Consider the following 24,744-nt stretch of genomic DNA (forward strand, 5'->3'; position numbering starts at 1 on the left):
TGAGTATGCACAATATTGTTAGTCACTATGTTAGCAGTAGGTTTTTATTGTAACGGCGACAAATAAGTGGACGTCGTACAGCTTTGAAAGCGTTATGAAAAAAAAAAACAGTCGTTTGAATGGGACTGAGTTTTTCAGCATCTAACATGATGAAATTATTGACTTTAAAAGCAAGTCAAGTAATTCATCGTTTGGATGGAACATTTCGAAATACTAAATTTAAATAAATATCATGCTGTACAAGTTATTTATGTATACTTACATGAGTGCAGAAAAACTTAAATTCCATGAAAATTTTACAGGCTTGATGAAGGTAATTTATGTACAGCCTACTGCGAAAGTCATAATTTGGATTCATACTTAATATTTAGAAAATGTGTAACTGTCATTTAATAATGTAACCTCATATTTTGTGTAAGCCTTCCATATTGTTACGATTTACCGCGGGTTCGTAAAGGATAGCCCAATTAAAGATTTTATTACACTACACAGTTTTATTTATTGCCACTACTTATGTCACTTATAAATAATCTTATAAAAATGGCCAAATAATCAATTGCACTTAAAAATGTTGTTTCACCAGTCACTCGTTTCTTACAATCCACAAACCTCGCTGGGCCGCACCTCTGGCGTAACTCTCGCCGCAGCACCCCTCGTGGATCTCAGCCGCGGGACTCGGTCGCCGCACACCGCCGCCGCCGACGCACTTGCCTTCGCCGAGATCCCACTCGACGCCTCGCTCGGAACTTCGCTTGGAACTTCGCCGCGCCCGCGACACTATAACCCGGAACTGAACTCTTCGCCCTGGAACCTTCGTCCAGGGACTTCACCGCTCTATCGCCCGGAAACTCCGCCGCGGGAAAACTCCCGACTCCACTGAACTCACTCACTCCCTGCCCTGGAACCTTCGTCCAAGGACTTCGCCACTCTGCCGCACCCGCGGCACTATCACCCAGGAAGCTCCGCCGCGGGAAGGCTCCCGCCTGAACTCTCTCTCTGAACTCCCCTGCTGAAGCCGACGTCCTCTTTTTATATATCAGCCGCAATTTCCAGAACTCGCGAGCGCGGCCGGGGCCAGTCGCGTCATTCCGCGCCGACCCGACGGCAGAAATCTCTCGAAACACGTGTCGGCGGCTCGCGTAACTCCACAGCTGTCAACATGTCCCGGCCTTGCTCACGTTCGTAACAATATATAATAAGTATCACCTCTTAATCAGCACAAGTTGAAAACAAGATAATCTAGGGACAACACTTTCGCAGCTGATAATTCCATCGCGGCACAAACGTGATCGCCAACAGTGTCCAGAAACCGCCCCTAGCCACACACACCACTGACCACAGCCAGCAGGAGCCACCAGCCTGTCTCTCGGCGAGACCACCTCGCGGGGTTGAGTTTCCAGATTTTTTTTATCTATGAGTTTACCCTGATAGTTGGTTGAAATTAATATCAATCTATTGAGAAATTTAGGCAGTACGCTCAGGTACATTTACAGTTATTGCCAATGTACAGGCAGTCTTAAAATGATGATTTTTTTCTATTGCGTGGCTTGAAAAGTTGTACATTAAGAGGTATTAGACCCCGCCATCTTGCTATTTTAAATACTAGTTAAAGTCAAAACTTGTTAACTGGTGTGGTTATCATGATAGTTGTAGTCACCCACGTTTAATTTTTTTTGTTCGTGTGTTGTGGTGTTGCCTAACCCGACGACTGGGTGTCTTTGGTGAAAATTAAAAAACTTGGTAATTAAAGGCTGGCCAATATGATGGGTACTGTACATGGCCCCCACATTCGATTACGGGCCCTGGACCCAGGATCATAGGGGGAGGGGGGGTGCAATTTTACAGTCACGTGCTACATTATTATTGCACTGTTATTTCTTACCTACACTCTTTTAAGAATGTTATTTAACCTGAAAATAAAGGGTATAATTAGGTTACTATTTTATAAATCCAAAAACAGCATTAGTCATAAAAAAATTTTACATTTAAATAACCACAGCGAGTATGTATATTTATTTCACACACTGAAATTAAAATGAAAATTGTTACAGAAAAATAAAATTAGGCTGGGCCTGGGCCCCCTCCAGGCCCGGGCCTTGGACCCACGGGTCCACCCAGCCCCACCCTTGTGGGGGCCATGTCTATTTCTGGTGGGCCCTTTGGGGCCACATTGGTAAGCCATATCCGGAATCCACTGACATCTTTGTACAATATTGTGCATGTCACAAGTATACGGGTCATAACAATGAAACTGCGAACCAGTTGAGTAATTTATCGCACACACGCTACAATTATTCAGGCATGTCTCACCAAACATGGACCTGACAGCAGTGTTACCAACAATGAAAACACTACTACGTGAAAAAAAAAAAACTACAGCTATTCCTCAGGTTCTACCGACCCACCTAAATAGAATAATACGCACACCAGGCCATAGCCATGAAGAGAAACCTACAAAAGGTGTGTTGTTGGAGTTCACTGACCTCGGGCAGAACAAACAATCCACCTTCGAATGTCACTGTCACATGTCACATTTGACAGAAAATCGTAGCTGCCATCCAGATGAAAATGCAACCATTGACAGGGCCGGTCCTAGGGCGGTGCGAGCGGTGCGACCGCACCGGGCGCCATCAAGGGAGGGGGCGCCGAAATCAACCGACACATGAGACGAACGACGGTGACGATCGGTCTCACGGGAAAATGGACGAATTGAGGTACCCGCCCTCCGAAATCACGGTGTCAGATCTCCAAATTGAATGAATCCAAATTAATAATGATAATGTGTACGACAGCTCTTTTAACGTGGCTCATTCGTATTACATTACTAGCAATTGTTTATTTACATCCTGTGTCCCACAGTTTACAGTGGCGCTTCATCCAGCCGTTACTTGAACTGCTTGGCGCCTGAGTCTTCCAATTTCCAGTCGTTCATGGGGACAGTGGGGCGCGGGGTTAAATTTCGTCCGTCACTTGTTTCGCTAGGCAAGCATTGTCTATTGAATTGCCAAGTCGTTCAAACATGCGCGAGTGTATATCTGTATTGTACAGTGTGTGTGTCGTTAGATTATTACAGAAGAATCCTTAATAGAAAACAGAAGTAGGTAAGTATTGTTTATATAAGTTCCTTTCTAGTAGTGCAGCACAGATGCGGATACCGATTAATCGCATATTAACAGCAACGTATCCAAAGTTTTGTATATATGGCGTCTTCGTGCATGTTCGGCGATGTTTGTTTTAACGAATAAGAAATACATATTGCGACAAGACGTTGGCGACACTTAATTTCCATACATATACATTGCATTGAAATGTTATTAACGTTTACTTGTTCTAAACGTTCGCAATCGTTCTGAAATTATCTCCGTTATTTTAGTACAGTTATTTTCCGATAAGAATCTTAACTTATTTAAATGTTAACATATGATTATACACAAAGGCCAAAAATGAATAGCGTAATAATTTATTACCATATAAAGCGTACGTTTCAAGAATCGGTAATCGGTAAAGTCATATCAGTGCACCACTACTTTCTAGTGTATTCTGTGGTACTGCGATAAGACATATCCACTTATCAACGAACGAAACCACACGGCGAGATTAAACACGGTGTATTAGGCATTTAATGATTATGCGCGTTCGTCGAGTACGTTTCTCCTTGCAGCCCGATGTACTGCGCTTTTGTAGTGTATTTATTATAGTGTATGTATGGTAGCTTTTGTATGGAAGTGATGTACCTGTTACGTAATAACTATTATTTAATCTTTGCCTATACTGCGTTTTATATATAAGGTGGTAAATGTGTAAGTACTAGTTTGTTTTAACAAATTTGTATAGGCCTTCTATATATTATATATCACTCTTGTTAAAGTTATTTATTTTTTGTCCAATAACTATTAAAAAACGTTTTGTCTAAGGGCCTGTTTTACTGCCTTTATTTAAGTGACAATTAGCGTAACTGAGTTTTTACGTATTTTGAATGGAAAATAAATGAAAAATCAATCAGTTATACTAACTGTTGGATAAATAAAGGTGGTTAAAAACAGGTCCGTAATTAATTAAAAGTGCAAAAAACGGGTTTTTAAATAGTCCCTGAACTTAAATAAAGGAAAAAACTTAATTTAATTATTTTATAACTGGCTACTGCCGGCGATTTCGATCGCGTGGGTCCGTGGGAATAGATTATCGCACATCAGAATTTAAATCTTTAACTCAAGTATGTCCTATTCTATGTCACTGATTTCCTGATATCATGTATGTAACGAGTGATGGTTAAATGTGTCTTTTACAAATTAAAAAACATGTCACAGTCTTCAAAAAAATTGTCTGGTGCACAAAACTTAAAAAGGAAACGGATAAAGCAAGCCGAAACTGAAAAATCTGCAAATTTGCTATCAAAATTTTTGAGAGTCGAAAAGTTATCTGACCCTTCATCACCACAACTTCAATATCAACACAATAGAAGAAGACCCGCTTGAAAAAAGTTCTGATCTTGAAGATACACAGCACCATTTTCAAGAAGATTTAGCTGTTCCTCGAACCTCATCTGCATCTCAAAATATTACAGAAGAAGTTGTAACAGATGAATCGTTATCATCATCTTTTAAAGAGAGAAAACTAGATGATATTTCAAAATGGCCGCTTATTATTGACTCTGCAACAAAAGATGAAATCCTTCTTCGAGGCCCTGTTTGTAATGAAATGAAAAACGAAAATTACCCAAAGAATTATGACGGCCGTCATTTTTCAAATTCGCATTTTGAAAAAGTAATGCCAAATGGGGAGATTTTTAAAAGAAGATAGCTTGTGTACTCTAAATCTGCAGATAAAGTATATTGTTTTTGCTGTCGTTTACTCAACACAAACCCCAACTCTAATTTGGGAAAAGAATGATTTGACGACTGGCGGCACTTATCAACGCGTCTCAAAACACACGAAACATCCTCAGATCACCGACGTGCTTTGAACAGTTGGATACAAGCATCGATTAGGTTGAAGAACTGTAGCGGGATAGACAAACAATTACAAAAACAGATTGAAGATGAGAAATCGAGATGGGTTGCTATCCTCGAAAGAATGATTTCGATAGTGTTCTTCTTGGCAGGCAATAATTTGGCGTTTAGAGGGAGCTCTGAAACATTATACACCCCTAATAATGGCAACTTCTTGGGTTTGGTGCAATTATTAGGAAAATTTGACAATGTGATGATGGAGCACCTCCGCCGTGTTGTAAATAAAGAGACTAATGTCCACTATTTCAGCAAACGCATTCAAAACGAATTAATTGGCTTACTTGGAAGTGAAGTTCGAAATAATATAGTGAATATGGTAAAGTCAGCTAAATACTTCTCCATCATTATGGACTGCACTCCTGATGTAAGCCACATTGAACAAATGTCACTAGCATTTCGGTTCGTTGACGTTAATGAAGAAGAAGTGGAAGTGCGAGAGTGTTTTGTTGCTTACAAGCCAGTAAGTGACTCTTCGGGAGCAGGACTCACTGGCCTCTTTCTTGATTCGATTGTACAAGAATTTGATTTAGACATCATCTATTGTAGAGGTCAAGGCTACGATAATGGAGCGAATATGATAGAAGTGAACAAAGGTGTACAAACCAGAATTTTAAACCTATATCCTCGGGCAATTTTTAACCCATGTGGCTGCCACAGCTTGAATTTGGTGATAGCAGATGCAGCCAAAAGTTCCGTTAAATCTGTTTCTTTATTTGGATTTCTCCAAAGACTATTTGTTTTATTCTCTGGATCAACCAAACGGTGGGAAGTGATATCCAAGCACATAGACGGATTATCATTAAAAAAAAGTTTGTGAAACTCGCTGGGAGAGTAGAGTTTCTAGTCTTGCTGCTGTTCGCTTTAACTTCACTTCAGTTCGTGAAGCCCTTCAAAATCTTCATGAAGAAACTAATGACTTAGTTGCAGCATCAGAGGCATTGTCGCTTATTCAGAATATGGAGCAATTTGAGTTCATAATTACAATGGTGGCTTGGTATGATATATTGTTTCAAGTAAACATTGTAAGTAAAGCTATGCAGTCTGAAACTATGGACTTACCAAATGCATCGCAATTACTGAAAAACCGTTCGGAATTCGTGAAAGAGTACCGTAGCTTTTCCTCAACTCTAATTACTGCTAAAGAAATAGCGTCTCTAGCCGAAATAAACAAAGATTTTAAGGCAGTCCGATCGCGAAGAAAAAAAACTGTTATTTGAATACGAAGCTAAGCAATGGCGTATATCCAAAAGCCTACATCAAATCATGCACTCCCATTGCACAAATCTTTCAAAGATAATGATCCGGAGGAATTATATAAAATGAACGTTTTTTACCCGATGATAGACACAATTGAGAATACATTGGTTACACGTTTTCAACTGTCAAAATTCAATGATACATGGTCATTTTTATACGACATTAAAATAATTCCAGAAAAATCCATGTTGGAAAAAGCCTGTGCCGAATTGCAAATCACTTTAACCGATGGAGAAAAATGTGACGTTTCTGGTCATGAATTGGTTGAAGAACTTGTGAGCCTGAACCCATTACTAAGAGATCTTCAGTCAGGAGAGCCAATAAAAGTACTTCGACTTATAAAAAAATGATTGGCAAGATATTTTCCCGAATGTATGGACAGTGCTTCGTATCTTGCTAACTGTGCCTATAACTGTTGCCAAAGGAGAACGAAGTTTCAGTAAATTAAAACTTTTAAAAACCTACCTACGGACTACTATGTGTCAGGAAAGACTGTCCGATCTTGAAATTTGGCTATAGAAAATGCTATTGCCCAAAAGTTGAATTATTCTGACTTGATAAAAAAATTTGCAAGTGCTAAAGCTAGAAAACTGATTATCTAGGTATTTTTTAAATATTTTTACTACATGTCTACATACTTTTTGATTAATGTTTGCATGGAACATAGAATAAATTAAATTTAACAATCATTATATTTATTATTATTATTATTTGTCATTTGTCCACTACATCTATCACATATAGGTAATCGCACAAACTGGTCAAACGAACATTTCTAAGATTTGACATTTTAGACAGCAGTAATTCGGCTTAATAATCTGAGGCGGCTGCTTTTTTTGGTGGAAAATTAAGCAACCAGTTTAACAATATTTTTTTTATTTAGAGGGGCGCCATTTTTAGATTTCGCACCACCTAAAAATTTTGATAGGACCGGCACTGACCATTGACCACAGTTTTGCTACAAGTTGGACGCCCTCGCCCAGTGCACCTTCGACCGCATCAAGGCTGCATTCACCCACTGCTATACACTGCTAATATACTAGTTTGCAGTCTAACATTTTCATGAATCATCCACTTATGCTGAGTAGGGTGTATTAAACTTGTTACCTAGTTAGTTTTTTTTCCATTAAGCAATGCATTAATCCAATGACCTACGACAATTAATTTTTCAATTTATGCCAGCATCAACTAAGTTTACCCTGGGTTTCAGCCACTACTGGTGATGGCACTAATACACATTCTGTCTGTGACAATGGGCCATTTTTGTGAAGTTATGAGAAAATATGATTTCTAATGTGTCTGAGAAGTAATGTCAGCGATAGAGGTTTCTATTAACATTTGCCGTCACCCGTCCTCTGTAGAAGGCCTGGGAAGTACCTGACGGGTGCTACGGGCGTCGCGGCGTGGCTGTTGTCCAGGGGGGGGGGGGGCTAGTGGGACACTAAGCCGTTGGTGATGGCTCGTGGGTACTCTGCCCCCACGTGCCCTGCCAGGTACACGGCGGGAAATCTACCCTGAAATTCCCTACTTGGCTGTGTTATGCCGCTCGGCCTTGTGGAGGACGGAATGGTGTGGAATAATCGTAGACGACACAGTTTATATTAAATTGGCTTTTAATCCACGGACTTCTCCGGTGGTATGCATGGGTACACTGTACTCCCTACACATACACTACGTGGTAGCAGAACCGTTACAAAAGCTATGATAATGTGCAATGCGGCATCTGAGCCGTTGTACTATTACACTAACACACGTTGATTACAAAACCAAACACGACACTATCATAACACTGTGAATTTGCCGCGGCAGTCTCGTGGGGACGTGATTACTAGTTCGCCGGAGACGGCCAGCGCTGAAAGTTTATTGTCTTAGGAGGGCTCAATGAGCGTGATCCTAAGTTCTAGTCTACACTTACGTAAGGTTGTAGCCAGCAGCCATATGCACGGCGATCTTTATGAAAACGAGTTGGCTGGAGTCAGCCAGTTTCGTAAATTGCGTGGTTAGCGATGCAGTGCGGAATCACCAAGGAAACGGTCGAGATAAGCCCGGGTCCGCGAAATACACGCCGAGTCTACGTGAGCAGCAATGAATTAAAAAGGTTTGGTTATTAAATCAAGTACAGAGTGAACGATCGGTGGAACAAAATTGAAGGCTGCTTACGGACACACGTCTTGACCCGGCGCGAAGTGGTTGGAGACTGCCGAACATGGCCGCCTCGCAAGTGAGGGAAACTTTCACCTCCTTTGTGAGTCGGCGCCAAATACTTATATCAACTTAATTTGCTCTATTATAAGCTAAAAAACACGTTCCAGGTGCTCAATTAAAAGGTAGCACCTGGTAATTTTGTTCTTAAGGCTTAACAACTGTTTTATAGTAGTATTTAATTATTTGAATTGTGGCATCAAGTTGGCCACTGTAAATTTATCAACATATTGTCTCACTGTGAGCTGTTTTAGTTGGATTTCTTCTAATCTGACTTGATCATTGTCACGGGCACTTTAATTAAGGCCAGTGGCCGCGGTGACTGTTAATGAGGTTCGTTGTCTACCGGTACTCAGTGCGTGCGGTGCTCGCACGGAGTAGCTACGACGCACTTGTTTAATGCCTGTGAATTAATAATTGTGTCCTAATGTCTTGTTCCTTAATTGTTTTATAGGGTCGAGCCCCCGGGGTTTCGTGCCCTGAAGTTTATTTGAGTCTAGTGGGGTCACACCCGAGGTGCTCGCCTGACTCATTCCCACTGGGCTAGGGGTGCGCTCCGAAAACGGGATGTGGTACTAGAGGTGCGGAGCATGGGCTTAGAGGCCATGGTCGGGACGACGTCATTTTCAAATAATTGTCAATGCTCAATGATAAAGTACAGTGAAGAAAATGTAAGTAATAATCTTTGTTAAAAAAAATTCTAGTGTGTTTTGTCCTGATTTAAGTTTTCTTTGCTAAGTGGGCTACAATTTTTGACCGTTACAAAAATTCCAATCGCATGAGGGGAATAGTTAGGTATCTAGTTTGGGAACTGGTAGAGGAGGAGAGTGCATCAGCGGCGACTCAAATTTAATGCATGCACTAGTGGTCGATAGTGAAGATAATTAAGGAGGGGGGGATAGTTACATAGTGTAGCATGCTAGGTATTGACGCCGTCCCCGCTACCTCTGACTATTTAGACGTGATTTTTGCTCGGGTTTGTGATCCCAGGGAAGGTCCGGCCTTGTGGCTAGAGGTAGGGGTTAACACAGTAGGGCCCCCCGAGCTGTTATGGCCACTCGGGACGCCTGAAGAATAACACAAAGTTTCTGGAAGATATTTGTGAATTTAATACAGCACAGCCCAATACATGGTGCTGCCCGTTCTGGCCGTAACGGTTTGCCCGACGCGACTAGTCACACGCGCAGCTCACTTCCTCAGTGGCGGCTCACGATTTTAATGTGCGTGAGGGGCGGACTTGTACACGTGATGCGATAGTTACAAAAATACACTCTGACATGACGAATGATATTTTGACGAACAATACACTTCAATATTACCTAACACTTAATAAACTGAGCTAGTGGCACGTAGGCCCGTGTCTCCGGCGACTCTACGTGATACCTAGATGTGTCCCAGGGACTGATTCGTTAATACATTTGGCGGCACAATGCCATACAACGGTGATACATAAACCCTAACGTGACAGATAACACTTTGACGAGCAACTATTTCACTATTACATAACACTTAATAAACTGGGCTAGTGGCACGTAGGCCCGTGTCTCCGGCGACTCTACGTGATACTTAGATGTGTCCCAGGGACTTATTCGTTATTACGTTCGATGGCACGTGTCGCCTGCTGGCTGCCCCGTGCGGGCTAAAACTAAGTAGCCTGTAGGCTAAGTTGAGGTGTGAAGCACCGACGTAAATTCTCATAAACTTCCCACAGTACGTACGTATGACGTAGAACACTCATCTTGGAGCACTGATTTAATTAAGTTAAATACCTCATGGTAGATTTAGGCCGACCGCGGAACTATATGTAAAAGTTTGAAAAGATATTACACTATTGAAAACTACATGTCGGTGAAAGCAAAGGTTGATGGTTCCGCGTTGCGCGCAGGCTGCCGGCCTGTTCGAGCTCCGGAAGGACACTCCCGGTGTCGCCGCGCGCGCACAGTGAGACATAATTATGACAGGACTGAATTATTAATTAATGAAAAATAATGTTTAATAAAAACCTGTGGAAAATATAATTAAAATAATTTGTTGTAGTGCGGCGGAGGGATATGCCACACCCGGCACGATCCTTCCGCCGGCGCAGCACTCGTTGCATGGCGTTCGCCTCGTCGCACGCACTACACTTTGCTGCGCGCACGGGTGCGTTCGGTGCACACGCTTTTGCGAGACGTTGATGAGGCATAGCGGTCTATGCGACATAGGGGAGCATTGGCGGTCGGCGTCAGTATATGTTAGCTGTAATGCCCAGTAATGATGCAGCAGTGATGTAACGGAATTCTCATAATGCTGCATGTATCTGTCTACTCTTCAGTCTTCGTAATGACTAGCGATTGACCCTATCAAATTGCTTTTATTTTTTATATTCATTTGAGCTCATACCCGCATCCTCACTGTTCAAAATTATTATTTATTGTTATATAAAAAAATACTAGTATATCTTTACTTAGACAAGAAGTACTACTTCTGTCGTGCATGGATTCGAAGCACATATAATTTTTGTTATTATTGTTATTATAATTTGAATATTTTACTAATTAACGGTATTCATTGACTTTTACATATCTCTAGGTAATTGGTATTTAGTTTTTAAGATTTTGAATTGTTGGCCATCCTGGTTACGTATTCATTTCTTTAAAAAATTTTCTGCAGTGATGTACTTTATTTAAGCCGACCTCCGTAGCGTAGTCGGATGCACACCGGCTCACGGTGCGAGGGGTCCTGGGTTCGAGTCCCGGGTAAGGCATGGGTGTACCATATATATTCTGATATTTGATGACGATTTGAAATTGAGATACCCACTGAATATAATGACACTTTGGCTGTTGGCGAAAAGCTGTAGGCCACATAATTAAAAAAAAAAAAAAAAATGTACTTTATTTACTCTATGGTACATGTGTTCTGTTCAAGGTTTATATCTTAGGTTATGGTTATATGGAAAGAAATATTGGTTTGAATGCGCGCGTTTGTGAGAAATTACAGTATGTGTGACATGCCTGCATATATTAGTACTTTGCAATAAATTACAAGATAATATTAGAATGTTTGTTGGTGGAAGACGCAAAAAGCAGAAGTTATCGCGCTATTCTTGCGAGACGTCATGGAATGCAGGTAAATGAAACCATGTTTAAAATAGCGTTTGTTAACCACGAGGTAAGATTATACTAGGTTAGATCGTATTTTATTTATAAGAACGTATGACACGTACTGAAATAGGAATAAAGCCCAGTCCAGAATGTGCAGTCGGCAGTTGGCAGTCGTGCAGTCGGCAGTCCGCAGTCCGCAGTCGTATAACAGCCACGCCATGTTCACAATAGACGGCAGTTTGCAGTCGGGGAGGCTACGCATTTCGGCTAGCTTTCTACCAAAGAAATACCAAGTTGTATGCATACAAATATACATATATTTCACAATTCGAAATCAATAGCCGAGGTAGGTATTGTTTGATTCGTCAGTGTAAATAAAACAAGTGAAAATGACACGTAGCTGATAAAAAGTAAATAAGTAGGGATCTTTCTAGTCTATTGTCGCCGCTACTACAAATGTCTAAAATTCGTTTGGTATGGGTACAGCAAATTATAGTCTTTGTTTTTTAGATCGTATAGCCACGGCCTTTAATGCACTTGGTCAATTAAAAGTTTGTGATTGATTTCTTCTTCCATGCCAAAAATATTCCAAAATACACTAAAAACGCATGTACATATAGCTGTGTTTACAAAACTCTTCTTCTTTATCCTGTATATATAAATATACATATATACACACACACGAAATGACGTCGACAAAATACTGCGATCTGATTGGCTAGCAGACAACTTGCAGTCGAGCAGTCGGCAGTCCAAGATTAAGTTTGGTGATCGCCGACTGCAGAGTTGCCGACTGCTCGACTGCTCATTGAGAAGTTTGAAAGGGATATGTGTATATTAATATCCGACTGCACGACTGCGAACTGCAGACTGCAGACTGCCGACTGCACATTCTGGACTGGGCTTAAAACTTTTGCTCTCTTTCGCTGCATTAATAGCACTGGGCACACGCATAGAAAAGGCGTCAAGTTTACATCTCGATACCGGTATGCAGCGGTGAGTTTTTTTGGTCGTAAAAAAGTAAGAGTAATTTTCTATTTTAGAAGCTTCGTTCTTTGTGGTGGATATTTTGGAAAGGAGAGCAAGTTACATTTAAATTATTTGCAAAACGTTTATTGCTGAAGTGGAGTATTCACATCAGTATATCGTTTGCACCATGTTAACTATGTGTATGGGTCTGTTTTGGTACTACTTGTGTCAACAGTGGTATTTTATAAATAAAGATTTTAGTTTTGTTCTTATTCTAATGGTTGTTTTATTTATTTGTTTTATCCTTCCGAGGGTAAATATGTAGAGTAGCGGTATTTGCGGGAAAAAAAATGCTAAAAATCCGAAAATACTTTTATTATATGCTCTTTCACTTGCTATTTTCAAAACACCCGGCGGAGATAATAAATTCTAAATACTTTAGGAGATATCAAAATTTTTAATTTTCATAGTTGGGTGATATTTGTTAAAAAAAAAATCCGAAAATACTTTTATTCTATGCTCTTTAACTTCATCTTTTCATTAAACCCGGCGGAGATAAGAAATTCCAAATACTTTAGGAGATATCGAATTTTTAAATTTTCATCACAATACCTGTGCATTCATGTGGCCACCATTGTTTATTTTGTTGCGCAAGTAATAAGTAAAACAAAAATTACGTGAGTTCCAACTGTTCATCCTTTGTGCCGGTTTGTTTGGTCAGGTCAGTTACATTATAAATACTTTAAAATAAACAACCATTTAAATTAATTCACATTATTTTTAATGTCATCTTAGTTTGACAGTATTTATAATGTAACTGACCTGACCTAATCAACCATTTTAGTTCCTACTGTTCATCCTTTGTCCCGGTTTGTTTGGTCAGGTCAGTTACATTATAAATATTTTAAAACTAAACAGCCATTAAAATTAATTCACATTATTTTTAATGTCGGCATAGTTTTAAAGTATTAATAATGTAACTGACCTGACCTAATCGACCATTTTATTAATTACGCATTCACGAACACACAGCAAAATAACAAAAATTTCAAAGGTCGAATGGTTGCACAGGTCTTGTATTGCAAAATTAAAAAAATTTGATATCTCCTAAAGTATTTGGAATTTATTATCTCCACCGGTTGTTTTGAAAAGAGGAAGTGAAACAGCTTAGAATAAAAGTATTTTCAGATTTTTATCATTTTTTTTTTTTCGCAAATACTGCTATTCTACATATTAACCCTTCCGAGCATATAAAATATCCCACCGTACCGACTAATTGTTTTTCACTGTATCCCACAAATTGTGTACTAGCACATTTCAACACACATTCAACGTACACATTCACCCTCGTCATTTCACAATTCGAGACATCTTAACCTAATTCGCATATTCACCATAACCGACAAATAATTTTTCTATCATAGACAATCATTCGCCATCATTGAAAAACATCTCTTGAAAATACACATCTCTGGAAAACACAGGAACATCTCTGGTACAGTATGAAAAGACAAAACAAATTAACTTCAATATATTTATATTACAGTTAATAATTGCAATAATTTTACACCATCCTTTAAAGCCCACAGTACTATCAAACATTTACCTGGTCTCAATCATGGCGGCAGCCGAGTCACCGCGTAGGTGAATGTAAAATGGTTAATGACATGCAAAGTTCTTGAACATATCTAAAGGTACCTCAATAATATAATTATAATAAAATAAGGAACTGAATGAATCCAGTTTTGCATGTTTGCCTTTTTTTTAGCGTGATGCCCCTACAAAAAATGGTTGCAAGCTGTGGCTCAAATTTGAAACTGACATGTAGGTAGCTAGATAGCATACTGAAGACACAGTGGTATGGTTCTGTGAGTCAACTAAGTGAAATTTCAGGCTAGTACGAAAGTTAGGACAGCTTATACGAGCGAACACAGTGCGGTAGCCTAACTGCTTTCTCTCCTCTAGCATATTGTTGAACACAATACTATTAGAGCCTACACACTGTTGTGGGACGTAATCACGTGTGTCCTTCAATCAACCCGTAACTGCAGTCTCGCCTAATCTGAGTAGTTTTAAGGGAAAGGTATCAAAGTAATTTAGTTTTAACAAGTCTGCATTAAATGTGTCGATAAAAATTGGTGGTTCTACTTGCATGCAGTTGACTGTTTAAGCAGTAGGTTGTGGTTTGTTTTTCTGTTGCAGAAAGCAATTTTGGCAAGAATTTAATGGAGAAGATGGGCTGGACTACAGGCTGTGGTCTCGGCAAGAACTTGCAAGGCCCGCCCAATAACATTAGAGTATGTTTTAAGAATGACAATAAAGGTAGGGGATGTGGTTTTCATATTTAAGTTTTCTGGGTTATACCACAGAAAAAAGCAACATTGTATTGATATGTATATCATAAACTTTAAAGTAAATAAATTATATAATAAAAACTTCCCAATAAAATTAGTTGAAAAAATATAATATATTGAAAATGAGCTAAAATAATTTAATATAGTTTTATCATAGCTAAATTGCCTTTTGTGATAGCTTTGCTCACACTGCAGGAGGCAAAATTATACTTATATTTGATAACACTACTGTTAACATAATTTAATTCTTCTTAAAATTCATTTTTAAAATTTATTTTTCTTTAACCTGATATGATTTTTTATTGATGGTAATTTTGAGTATTTTTCCACCATTATTTACTTATTTTAAAAAATTCTTAATTGCACTATTATTCTACGTCATATTCCTTTAAAACTAAAAAATGTTTTTCAGAACTCTGATAATAAAAACACTTTAAAATTATTTATTAATACTTTAGCTTAAGACCTATTTTAAATATGGCTAACCTGATTCTATTGGCCAGTACCTGTGGCAAAATGGGAGAATTGCACAACAAACCCCCTCTGATTACATTGGATTTATGGAAAAATCATGCCAACTAATGGTAATACCAAATAAAATTAAAATAACATGAATGCGAGGTGGATGATCACACAACACACCTATTTCAAAGATAATTTAAATTCTCATTGACAGTCTACATGAATCATGAATCTTGTGAAACTTTCAAATTTCTGTTGAATCTAACTAATTAACCAACCAAAAAAATAATTTTCTTCTGCCTTTCCAATTGTATGGCATTTACCCTTTGAACATCTAATTTAATCGGGTTAGTCATATTTAAATTTATGTTCCAATTGTTTGTTACTATCTCTCTATGTATGTATGTATATGTATGTGTATATTGTATATTTGTATATGTGTATATTGTATATGTGTATATTGTATATGTGTGTGTATATATATATATATATTACCTGTCAAAGATGTGACATAGGTATATAAAACACGCATATATTTGAATACAACGTTGTATCAAAATTTTAATGCAATCAATGAAGAACTTTTGGAGATTTAAGATTTTGTTTTAATGAACATTTACACTTTTATTCATATAGTTTTTAATTACAATTACGGTGTTAAATTGTGGTATGTGTTTACTTGGTTTCTTTGCAATTAACTATGTGTGTGTGCATTTTAAATTTGCAGGATTACAGCTTTATTTTTTTGTTTTAATGTCCACTTCTGCTCTTGCGAAGCATTTATGTAAACACATACCCATATTCACTCCTGTGTAGTGTACCCCTGGAATTGACACTAATGATGTGTCGCAGGTATGGGGTTCAAAAGCACAGCAGAGGACTTGGAGCACCAGGATACTTTTAACAAGTTGCTGGAGGAGCTGAACGGAGGCGTGAAGCACGAGGTGAAAGTCAGCTCCTTGGAACAGCAGTCGCAGCAGTCTCGAGCGCGACTCCAGTAAGTGTTTCAGCTCGTGCCATCCTTCGTCCAGCCCACATCGCCTTTCTCTATTCTCCACTATTGAAGTTACCAATTTAACCACGTAATCAAGTGGATTTAAAAGGCACAATTACTGTTTTGGAGTTCACGTGATGGCTGACCACAAAAGAAGAAGAGCGAAACAAAGGTGACCTTAGGGACGTAGGTCATAGATATTGACACAAGGTGTCAAACTTGGTAGGCAAAATTATAGAAACACAGGTTCAGTTCCAAAATGATAAATAATACAGGCAAAGTAATTTTAAAAAGTTTAAGTTATTTCAATATCAGTTTCAAAAAGTTTTATCGTCCATATATATATTTTTTTATATCTTGAGGCACTTCAATTTAGGTTAATAATAAACTTCACAATTTTACCTTCAGATATAATTAGATATATATTTAGACAACCTTAATAACAATACTGTCTTCTAACCAAAACATGTCCAGCTTGCCAACAAAAAAAGGAAAAACACTTCCTTCCCTCCCCCCCACCACTTCTTGAATGGAATTCTGTGTACGCTCTGCCAACTAGCAATTACATGCACTCCTGCCAACAACCAATTATAAAACATCTTTAAAAATCAGCAATTTTACAGAGTATTCTTAAGACGTGTTTTCCATTAATACAGTATAAAAGCTGATTATGTAGGTTCAAGGTCATAGTGACCTAGTTTTGTATTTGTAAATTTTTGTCTTGAATTTTTTATAATATAGTTTCTGCTATTGAGTAATTTTATTTGGATTGTTTTTACAGGGTTGACTAGGTTACTATTTATGTAAGTGTATTTGTATTTCATTTAAAAAATGTTATGTATAAAACTATATTTTTACTTGTGTGTTTTATGGTATGTTTGTAATGTTTCTAGATCATTAGGTATTGTTTTGGTAAAATATTAGGACAAAGGGACAGATGCGCGACACAACGGCACCAATTTTCCAGACAGCTAATCTGTTCTGAGACGTACTGGTGCTTTCCGTATGTATTTCTTATGATGGGAAAATCGGCCAGTGAGAGCTCCCGTGGGAAGTTGAAATTTATCAAGGTTTTGTGCCAGCGAATCAGAAGTGAATTTTGAAATTGAATGGTTGTATTTTAAAGAAACGTCTCTATGCGAGGGTACTTTAATTTGTGTACTGATGTGTCCTTGTGCGTAAGAGGTGTGTTGTGATTGGTTGCTAGAGCCAGGCAGCTACCTCCCACCTGCATGGTTTGACGCAGTTGGGTAGCCTCGTCAGTTGTTGTTCGAGTGCTGTACTGAAACATGAGGCTCCCAAAAACAAATTGTGCCGCTGCTAAGTTTGAACTTTTTTCCTTCAAATTTCGGCCATTTGAAATTAGAAATTTAGGTCCCAGATGTGAGGTGTAGGCTCAGGGTGGATAGGTAACTTCTAGGGACGTAGTTGCGTATGTGGGTACCTAGGTGACCAACTATCTCTAAAGACATTCTTTTGTGAAGGCACAGGACTGTGAGGAGCGAACAGCAAAAGTGAACGAGTGTTTTCTTTCGGTCACATCATGTAACAGACATGTAATTTTCGACAGGAAAAGAATAAATTACCAAAATTTATTTCAAACTCATATAGAAATATGCCCATAAATATTTTAGAGAAAATTACATGCAATATAATATTTACCAAGTGTAATGTTAACTGTGTGTTGACTTTTTTGTTGTGGCAATAATTAAAGTGACAGCTATGCCAAAATATTTATCTTTGCTTATTAATGATACCTGACAGTAATCAGAAAAAATGCAGTAAAATGATTATATGTTACTCTTTAGTACTAACATTTTATTCACTATGTACATATTTGTATTAATTTTGTAATTAATATATTTTTATTACTTTTTTTATGTATATTATGTGTCTTAAGTTCATAGTCAAGTTCATGCTGTATTATTAAATGGAAATTTTTTGTTTTGTTTTAGTTACCAGAAGTTTACTCGAGGGAAAGACTTAAGTCGGTGCTCAGGTAAAGATTTACAGGCCATTCTGGGCAAGAATGTAACCTGTAATGAAGAAGATATTGATAAGAAATTTGGTGCATTTACTATAAATGGTGGAAATACTAATGACTATTTCAGAAAAAAACTAATTAATGAATCGGGTTTTGATGCAAAGAAAGAATATACTCACGAAGTCAATTTTCCAGATGATTTACATGAATCTAATGAAATTAACTACCACGAAAATAAAAGTTTAAGTGTTGTTCCCAAAGTTGAAGAATACTTTGAGTCTGCCAGTCAAGGTGCTGTTACGAACACTTCCATCCACACACATGGGGCCAGAAAACGTAAGAAAAAGTTGAAGACTAGAGTGCAAGAATTTGTCAGTCAGGTAGTAGAGTCCGAATGTGCAGAAATCAAAAGTGAATATGTTTCGGTCAGCTTTAAAAAAAAGAAGGTAAATGAAATTGAAGCCTGTGTTTCAGAAATGCTAGTTGATTTAAGTGACAATAAAGAAGTGCTACATAAAAAGAAACACAAGTTACATAAAAGAAAAGACAGAAAACATAAAGTTCTTGAAACCACACTTAGTGAAGATGAGTTGAATCATGAGAATGTAAAGAAAGAAAGAAAAATAGTTAGCAATATTTGTGAACCTGTTGAAGAAATGTGTGATAATGAAGATAAAATTGTTTTTGAGGCAAGTCATGATCCGATGTTAGAAGGCAGTGAAGTAGTGATATGTGGTGAACAAGATTCCACTTTGTGCAAAAAAAAGTCAAAGAAGAAGAAAAGGAAAACATCTGAAAAACATGAAATGTGTGATGAGAAACATCTGGCAGAAGATGTGCTGCAGGAAAGCATAACAACGGGTATAAGCAAAACCCCAGCTGTAAACGATTGTGGATTTAAAGGGTCAAACATCATGTGCATTAAAGGATATGGTGTTTCATAAAAATTAAATTTCTTTTTAAAAATTGTGTTTATTTATGACACACATTTTATTTAAGAACATAGTCATCATCTGATCACAGTACAGATTATCCATAAAGAATGGCCCAGTTTTGATGGTGTATTATTACAATTCAATTTAGACTATTTACAACAAATCATACATCAAATTGAAGTAACTATTGAATTACACTAAACTTTTTTTTATATCTTTTTATTTTTTATTTTTACAAATGCTCAATTTGTGCACCTTTAGTTATATGGCACACATCTAACCTGAAGTCCCATTCTTCCCACACTTTGGTTAACAAATCCAGAATAATGTAAGCAATAGTCTCTTCAATTCTGTGCCTCAACTCTGGCAAATCGTTAGGTAGTGGCGGAACATAGACACAATCTTTTATAAGGTTCCAAAGCAGGGGCGAATATTCCATGGAACCAAGGGAACCATTGGTTCCCTACTGCTGACAAATAAATAAAATAAATATATTACTACCTACTTGTCTACTATCGTAAATAATTCAACTTGTATTTTTTGAACAGCTCGCCCTAACACTTTGTGTAGGCGCGTTCGCGCGTTGAACCTCTTCAGCTATCGCTTTATCTCTCTCACGTTTCTCTCTCTGCCTTCCCCGCTCCCACCTCCCCCCCCCCCCCCCCCTTAAGGTGCTTCCATTGCTTTCTGCGCCTTCATTGGTGGCTGACTCCTTATCGGATCTCTCCGCCTTCGCCTTCGGGTGTTTCCGTGAGCACTCTGCTTCGGCCTCCAACCTGGGGAACCAAGCCAGAGGGCTGGTTCCATCGCGTGCCGCGTGGCGTATTCTCTAGAGTAATTGTGTGCTTCGCGTTGCGTAAAATAACTCGCCTGACAGCCTGAAAGCAGATTTACTGTGGTAAGAATACGTACATTATTATACTTCATTACGTCCCAAGTTTTTGGTGAAGAGTTTCTTCAAATTCAAAAGTGGCCACATAGCTACAGCATTGCGGTAGGCTTGGCCAAGGGAACCAACAGTCTATTCTGCGGGCCCTGGCCATGGAGGGGACTTCAAGGGGAGTGCGGAGGGACGAAGCTGTCGCAGGGTGCAGTTCAGGAGGGGAGGGAACGGTAGGAATCAGACGCGCTTGTGACTGCGTGGTAGAAAATTTACTTGTTTCATCTTTTGGTGCTAAAAGTTTCGAACAAAACGAGTCTTAATTTTGCAAGGTAGACCCACGCCAGACATGTCGTGTATAGTAACAAATGCTTAATCAAGCTGTGTACAGTGCAAAAGACACTTCAAATCTAATTTTTACAGTTCGCACAAATGGCTTACTGCTTGTAAACAAACTTTAAAACTGTACTGTTGGCCTTTTTTAATGTTTACTAATGACTAATGAGAAAGGAGTTTGGAATAAGAGTGGTTTTAGTGACATGAAAAATTTTCATAAAGCAGCTCACAGATATGAACTCTTGCAGACACATTTATCAGCCGTCTGTAAGCTAAAGATGTTTGGATTCAGTCGTGTTGATCTGGATCCAAACGAACAACTCCGCGCTGATGTCAAAAAACACAATGAGGCTGTGGACCGAAACAGAGAAGTTTTGAAACGTTTGATTGATGTCACTATGTTTCTCGGGCGACAAGAGCTTGTGTTCCGAGGTCACGATGAAAAAGAATGTTCCTCAAACCGTGGTAATTACATAGAATTAGTGAAATTGTTAAGCAGTTACAACTCAGTATTAGCCTCACATTTGGAAACTTCTAAGGTTTTCACAGGTTTGTCTAGTAACATACAAAATGATATAATAGAAAGTATTGCTGAAGCGATTGTAACGGAAATTAAAACACAAGTTAGTCAGACTCCTTTCGTAGCACTAATCCTTGACGAAACGACTGATGTTGCCAACATATCGCAGCTTGCATCTGTACTGCGGTATGTAACGAACGAGGGTAACATCGAAGAGAGATTCCTCGGTTTTAAAAATGTTAGTTCAAAAAAAAAAAATAGATCAGCAAAAGCACTGGCAGAGCACGTTTTTAAGTTAGTAAGTAAGTAAGTAAGTTAATGAGTATAACTGTGGCGAAAAATTGGTATCTCAAACATACGATGGAGCTGCTGTTATGGCTGGTCATCTGAATGGGCTACAAAAATTATTGAGAGAAAAATATGATAATGCTATATTCATACACTGTTGTGCGCATAGACTCAATCTTGTGCTTACGCAATCACTCAACAACATTACTGATTGTAAGATATTTTTCAAAACATTAAGTGGGTTTGCCTCATTCTTCTCTCATTCTACCAAACGAACACAGGCATTAGACAAATTTGTGAGCAAACGATTTCCCAAAGTATGTCCTACAAGGTGGAATTATAATTCCTGCTTAGTTCATACGATTTTTGAAAACAAATCAGATTTGATAAGCCTTTTCGAAAACAAAACTGAAAGTCCTGATGAATGGGATAATGAAACCTACATTACTGCACGTGGATTCCTAGCTGCATTAAAATAATTCAATTTTAATTTTATGTTACATGTGTTTTCTGATTTATTTTCCATCACAGATGCAAGGTTTCAGATTATTCAAGCAAAAACTTTCGACATTAGCTATTGCCTTCAAAAACTGAAAGAAACAGCAAAACTAATTTCTGAGAAGAGAAACACATTCAGTTCAACAATTTGGTCTGTCTTCAAAGATGACCCTCCCACTAAGAAACGGCGTACATCTGAGGAAAATGATCCAGAAGCTAGATACAGAAAACTGTATTTTTAAATTATTGATAATATTCTGGTACAGCTTGTTACACGATTCAGCTCACTCGAAAATTTGAAGTTCCTGGGTCTAATGGATCCAAATAAAAACGAGGAAAATGCAAAAATATTTCCCGAGGAAGCATTCGTCTGTTTAAAATCTTCTTATGGCAACTACTTTGATTTACATCGTTTAAGGAGTGAATTAATTGCAAAATTCAGTTTAGCAGAGTTTAAATCAAAATCAATTTATGAGATACTGCAGGTATTGAAACAGTCGGGTTTATTGTGGACGGCTTTCCTGAGCTGTATAAATTGTGTTCGTTAGTAGCTACAATTCCAGCAACAAGTGCATCTGTCGAACGCTCGTTTTCCTCACTGAAACAAATTAAGACCTACATCAGAAATGCCCAGAAACAAGAAAGACTTTCAAATCTTGGACTCATTTCAATTGAACAGAAATTATTGCTTTCCCTGAAACAAAGTAAAACTTTCTACAGTGATATAATTGACAATTTTGTTCGCAAGACACGGCGACTAGACTTGGTTTACAAATAACTAAGTAGCAGCCCACCTCAGCAATTCCCCAGATGTGGATATTACCGGACAATGTTGCTGGTCAGCAAGTTTACTCAAGATCTCCTGTATTCCCCACTCTTGCATTCCGGTGCTGCTCCACCCCACCTCATTCACCTGCATCAGTTCTCAAGACCACAAATGTTAAGCGCTGCCCAAATCTCTCCACTCCACCAATAATGTCTACAAGCTGACAGGATGGTGAGTAGGAAATTTCCTAAATTTCAGAGGTTTCTTCAATATTTTATTTTCAAAATTGATATGTGTGCACAGATTTGTTAACATTTTGGCAAATTATATATTGAGACTTTTTAAGACTGACTCGTATGTATTCATTGCTTAAGCGAAATAGCCTAACGAAACAACCATACATGCTCATGCTTGAAAGTGAGAGTTAAGATTATTAAATTCTGTGTGACTTTAACATGTATTTCATTGACTACCAAAATCATAATTTCGTGAATTTTGATATATGCTGGTGATGTGTTTCCGAGCGTATGTTTCACTGATTAAAAAATCTTGCTTCGTGTAACGACGATTGCTTAAGTTTTAGTCATACCAGCTTTTTAATTTTCTTATAATATAGGAAAAGTTGACTTAACATTTTGTAGAGAAACTCTTAGGCCTAGCTTCCATGACACTTAAAATTGTTTTGCTGCGGAAGCCGCCTTATTAGTCGAGGCAACAAAAGAAAAATAGATGAAAAACATACTAATATACCCATTGGTCGGCGGTGAACGGGAGGTGGGAGGGCTGTTTAAAGGTACAATTCATCGCTTTTGCTTAAGTATTTTCCAAACTATGGGTTTTAGCAAAAAAAAAAAAAAACATTTTGATACAAAATTAAAGAGTATAAAATTTCCTACAAAATAGATACGTTTTACCGCTTAAATAGCACCAATTTGCACCTTAAAATCAAATTTTTCCAGAATTGCATGTCCGGTGCATGCGGAGGCCAGTAAGAAAGAGCTCTGTCGACCTGACCATTATGTCCAATCCAACAGTCATCTGGCTTTAAGCATGAAGTAACTGCAACTGATAACACAAAACCGTTTTGAACTGAAATTACTGATTCACTCTCAGAAAATTGCAGAACACAAAACGTTTTATGCTCAGTAGTCGCCATTTTGCGTAGGTGGCACTGCAAGCGAGAAAACAATGCAGTACGTTGAGGGCGTACCGGTGTTGAGATGTGAATATCGGGAGGAATTAGTGGGCGCCACCACGTGAGTGGGCACGTGGACCTGGCTGAAAGACTCTACTCAGGGCGTTACGTGGCCCGTGTGCGGCGAGATATTAGCCCTCAAAATGTTATACGCAGCTCCTGTCCCTACCTAAGCGCGCTCTCAGCGTCGGGCACGCTTCTAATCCGCAGTGGGCTCTCAGGGCGTCCCACATGCCGCTGGCCAGGTTAGGAACCCACGTGGCCCCCGAACACAAAAACACGTAACACAGTTAATTGGCTTTTATTCTACTCACGATACACGTCCTTACACGATCCTCCACTGATAAAACTGTAAAACGCCCGAGGCACGAATCCGATTAGGTGAGGAGGCGAACCACGCACGTGGTCGCCTCAAGGCAGAGACACGTCCGCCCTCGGCCGGCGGGAGAGAGAGACTGGGGTGAGCTCATGGTTTGCGGGAGGCAACATGGCGCCCTTCGCGCCGAACACAATTACCGTTACAATTTAGCTGTAGCGTGCCCCGGGTTACTATTAGAAAACACATAACTAATTTTACAATAATTATTAGATTACTTCCATGTCCAGACCATCGGTAATAATTACTTATAAACATAAAACAGGGTTCAAATGACTTTCATGCTAGTAAGTTCCTCCGTCGCCCGCTAGGGAGCGTCCGTGTTCGTGCTTGGACTTATAAAAATAACAACAGATCATGAAGTTATTAATTAAAAACACATACATGCATAATCATTGTTACACTGTTTGGGGCAGAAAAAAAAAAAGGTTACAATGTTAATATATTTAGGGGTGCGGCGCACTGCATCTAAGCGCCCTCTTGCCGGGCTAGAAACACACGCACGAGCGGGAGGTTTGAACTGAGACGGTGGTTTGGCGGTGTCATATCGGGCTCAAAGGGGCCGCAGGCCCGGACGACGTCAACGTGCACATGTGCTTTCTAAAACTGTTCCAGTTACTGTTTTTGACCTTG

General features: G+C 38.7%; 2 protein-coding genes across 4 annotated transcripts in view; both read left to right on the forward strand.

The window, feature by feature from the left end:
- The first annotated feature begins 9,777 nt into the window (after positions 1–9,777).
- Positions 9,778–19,283, forward strand: LOC134530222 (PIN2/TERF1-interacting telomerase inhibitor 1). Of its 3 annotated transcripts, none has more exons than XM_063364892.1 (4): positions 9,778–11,579; positions 14,726–14,845; positions 16,192–16,336; positions 18,289–19,283. In XM_063364892.1, the coding sequence occupies exons 1-4, from the start codon at positions 11,510–11,512 to the stop codon at positions 19,259–19,261; spliced, it is 1,308 nt and encodes a 435-aa protein (XP_063220962.1). In that variant the 5' UTR covers positions 9,778–11,509; the 3' UTR covers positions 19,262–19,283. The 3 variants fall into 3 exon arrangements, with proteins under 3 accessions (XP_063220962.1, XP_063220964.1, XP_063220963.1); XM_063364894.1 differs by lacking the exon at positions 9,778–11,579 and adding an exon at positions 11,637–11,900; XM_063364893.1 differs by lacking the exon at positions 9,778–11,579 and adding an exon at positions 12,314–12,550.
- Positions 19,284–21,300: 2,017 nt separating this feature from the next.
- Positions 21,301–24,744, forward strand: part of LOC134530221 (3-oxoacyl-[acyl-carrier-protein] synthase, mitochondrial) — a 36,181-nt gene continuing 32,737 nt past the window's right edge. Inside the window, exon 1 of the mRNA XM_063364891.1 lies at positions 21,301–22,771. Coding sequence (XP_063220961.1) covers positions 22,769–22,771 — 3 coding nt within the window. The 5' untranslated portion in view covers positions 21,301–22,768. The remainder of the gene's footprint in view (positions 22,772–24,744) is intronic.

Source organism: Bacillus rossius, chromosome 3, assembly GCF_032445375.1.
Source record: "Bacillus rossius redtenbacheri isolate Brsri chromosome 3, Brsri_v3, whole genome shotgun sequence".
Classification (NCBI taxonomy): Eukaryota; Metazoa; Arthropoda; class Insecta; order Phasmatodea; family Bacillidae; genus Bacillus; species Bacillus rossius.